The sequence below is a fragment of the Cavia porcellus genome, unplaced genomic scaffold (genome assembly GCF_034190915.1).
Source record: "Cavia porcellus strain 051 isolate PalLab524CR breed Dunkin Hartley unplaced genomic scaffold, mCavPor4.1 scaffold_38, whole genome shotgun sequence".
NCBI lineage: Eukaryota > Metazoa > Chordata > Mammalia > Rodentia > Caviidae > Cavia > Cavia porcellus.
The window spans coordinates 7,923,626-7,926,793 of record NW_026947521.1 but is presented as its reverse complement, the minus strand read 5'-3'; the positions used below and the strand labels follow the sequence as shown (position 1 = coordinate 7,926,793).

General features: G+C 46.5%; 1 protein-coding gene across 1 annotated transcript in view; it reads left to right on the top strand.

The window, feature by feature from the left end:
- Positions 1-105: 105 nt before the first annotated feature.
- The window catches only part of Rab8b (RAB8B, member RAS oncogene family), a 71,758-nt gene continuing 68,695 nt past the window's right edge, over positions 106-3,168 (top strand). The window contains exon 1 of the mRNA XM_005000833.4: positions 106-330. Coding sequence (XP_005000890.2) covers positions 207-330 — 124 coding nt within the window. The 5' untranslated portion in view covers positions 106-206. The remainder of the gene's footprint in view (positions 331-3,168) is intronic.

Sequence of the window (3,168 nt, the reverse complement as noted above, 5' to 3'; positions counted from 1 at the left end):
TGAAGCCTCGGGGGCGGGGCGCGGGTGGTGATGATGACGTCCCCGGGGATTGGTAGCAAGGGCTGGGGCGGGGCACGGGGCGGACACGCGCGCGCGCGCGCGCGCGGCTGGGCGGACACGCCCCCCGGCTCGCGGCCCCCTCAGCGCGTTCTCCGCCGCCGGCGCCGCCGCCTCTCGCTCCCCAGTCAGAGGGCCGGAGCGAGAAGATGGCGAAGACTTACGACTATCTGTTCAAGCTGCTGCTGATCGGAGACTCGGGCGTGGGCAAGACCTGCCTCCTGTTCCGCTTCTCCGAGGATGCCTTCAACACCACCTTCATTTCCACCATCGGTGAGGGAGGGGCGGCGGCCCGGGACTGGGGAGCAAGATGGGGAGCGGTACTGGGGGGGGCCCTGAGCCAGGGCGAGCGAGGGCTCGAGCGCCAGGGAGAGGGGGCCACGGGGCCCGGGGAGGCAAGGGCGGTGCGGGAGGCGAAGGCGTGAGGGAGAGGGGCCGGCTGGGGCTCGGGGCTGGGCAGTGCAGGAGGAACTTGGGGGCCACGGAGAGGAAGCAAAGGAACGAGGATTAGGGGTGCTGACCAGGAGCGGTCCCAGAGGTACAAAGTCGGAGTAGGGGGATGACTCGGGAAACCGCTCCGGGAGAGAGAAGGGATAGTGGGTGTGAAAATGGTGAAAAGATAGCGAAGAGGAAGGAAATGTGAGAGGGAAGCGAAGAGTTGGAGGAGAGGGACGTGAAGTGAAGGGACAGAGGACACCGGGGACAGGAGGGTGAGACCAGGCAGCCGGGTGGGAATTGGGGGGATGGATGACCTGGGGGGGGGTGAGGGGTCGCGGCTCTCTGGCATAAGAGGTCTGGACGGAGATCTAGGAAAGAGAGCGGCGTGAGGGTACTTGGTGGAGAAAGTAAAAGAGAGCTGCGTGCCAGGTAGGAAAGGAACAGGGAAGCCGCATTCATTCATAGCAGGGAAGCTGAGCAGAGCAGACCGGAGAGGAGATGTTCAGCCGTGGCTGCAAGACTTTCTCCAGTGATGGGGACTCCTGGTGCCCAGATTTTCTCTGTACTTCTCTTGAATCAAGTGCAGGAGAAAACAAAAAGTGACTAAAGATGGAATAATGCGTGTGGAGTGTTAAGTTGTTCCATGAATTAATGGATGTTAAGGGGCCAGCTTGGTGACTTTTGGAAATGATGTGGTCAGGAAAATATGGCTCACCCCTTTATTACCATCTCCTGAGAAACAAGACTTTTCATCTTTTTAAATTCTTGGGCTTCAATGATTCATAACTGTTAAGCCAGGGGATTGATGTTGAGTTCTGCCTGCCTCCCTCTGTGCCTTCCTTTTGGTTCTAATTGCTTGTTAAATACATCACAACATGGGATATCTCTCCCCCATTACTTCCAGTTGATTGAGAGTTTTCTAATCTTGTGTGGGAGCTGTCCTTTCTACATTTGTAGTGAAAGACATTATGTCAGGTAACAAGGTCTCTAACTTAACTACAAATGCAAAAGCAAATCACAACTGCATTTAAACTGCCTTTAGAAGTGAGTTTAAATTTTTTAATAGTGCAGTTAATTAAACACGTTAGGAATCTTGGTTTTGGGTTTTCTTATAGCAGCTTATTTAGGTATCTTTCAGATGATTCTTCACAGCATATTTCACCATGAATTTCTGGGTCAGGAAATAATAGAGGGCTAGTTCTTTAGTAATAAGTGTTTTTAAATATTTGTGTATTTTAAGGATATTATCTTTTTAAAAATAGTACTTGTGTATAAAGCACCTTTTAATTCAAGTATTGGGAAAGGTTTCCATTTGTTTATTCTAATCACTTTCATACAGATTGAACAGTCTAAAACTGTTGTCTGGCTTAGAGAAGTTTGAGTTCCAAGTTGTTGGCAAGTCAGTCTTGAGTGGGACTTTTTCTTTTCTGAGGAAGCAGATTTTAAATGTCATCTCTCAAGTGTACTTCAAAAAGATTTGGTGGGAGCTGGTACAGCAATTAAAGGGTGTTAATTTTTGACTCTGGTACTAATTAAAACCCCCAGCTAACTCTTTGTTGAATGCATGCTGTAGTTGCAGATGGTAAGCAGTTGAGTGGGTGGACTTTATCTATTTTTTGTGAGACCCCCCCCCAATCCTCATGCCTTGAAATTGAATAAATCACACTGATGCTGTTTGTTAAATTCCTTAGATGAGTTTTTGCTTATTTATACTTTTACTAGTTTTTTTCCTTTAATTTTTGTCCCATATTTTCTGTAATGGTATCTGATAACTTTTAAAGTAGTAGTTTTTAAAATTATTTTTCTGGCAGGAGGTTTAGCTCAGTGATATAGCACATGCTTAGCATTGCATAACATCCTGGTTTTAGAACCAACCCAATAAATAAATGCATAAATAAATAATTTTAAAAGTATTTTCATTCTGAAGGTTACAACTGAGTGAATTCCAACCCTCCTCCCACTCAGTGGAGATTGAATTTAGGGCCTGCAGCATGCTAAGCAAGTGCTTACCACTTAGCTGTGTACCAAAACCCTTAAGTGTATTTTATTTTTTAAATGATGAAATACATTTCTTTGGAGTTTTATAGCTATTAAGTTATGAAAACCTGCATCTTGCAATGGTTTCAGATAGGAGGTAGGCATTAAATGGGGTGAATCTCATGGGACATCTTGGTTTTCATAGTTTTTTTGTGTGTGGTGGATGTGGTTAAAAAGAAGCTGTGAGCTATGTCTTCAGTTGACACTGAGTTGTGTGTGGAGAGGGCGCCTCTTACTTAGCCCCAGGGCTCCAACAGGAAGTGATAGCACACTACTTTCAAACAGCAGAATAATTTATGTATCTGAAACTTAATGCTTTGCAGTCAAAGTTAAGCTGGGAAAATTAGTCAAATGTTAATGCCATCCTAATGAAAATTTCCACAGACTCTTCACTCACCATAAATAAGACTGTCAGTGTTCACATCTCGAGCAGCAATGCCAACTCCCCCAGCCTCATCTCCCCATCCCCAGGGGATCTAAAGCTGTTGAGGTGACCCTTTGTGGCCTGGCTCTTCCCTAGTCATATAACTGTGTCTTGAAGTACCTGTATGGGTAAGTTGCTGGGCTTTTCCATGACTGGATTTTCACAAGTCTACCCTTCTGTTGCTGACAAAATTTGATAAGCTGTGCATCACA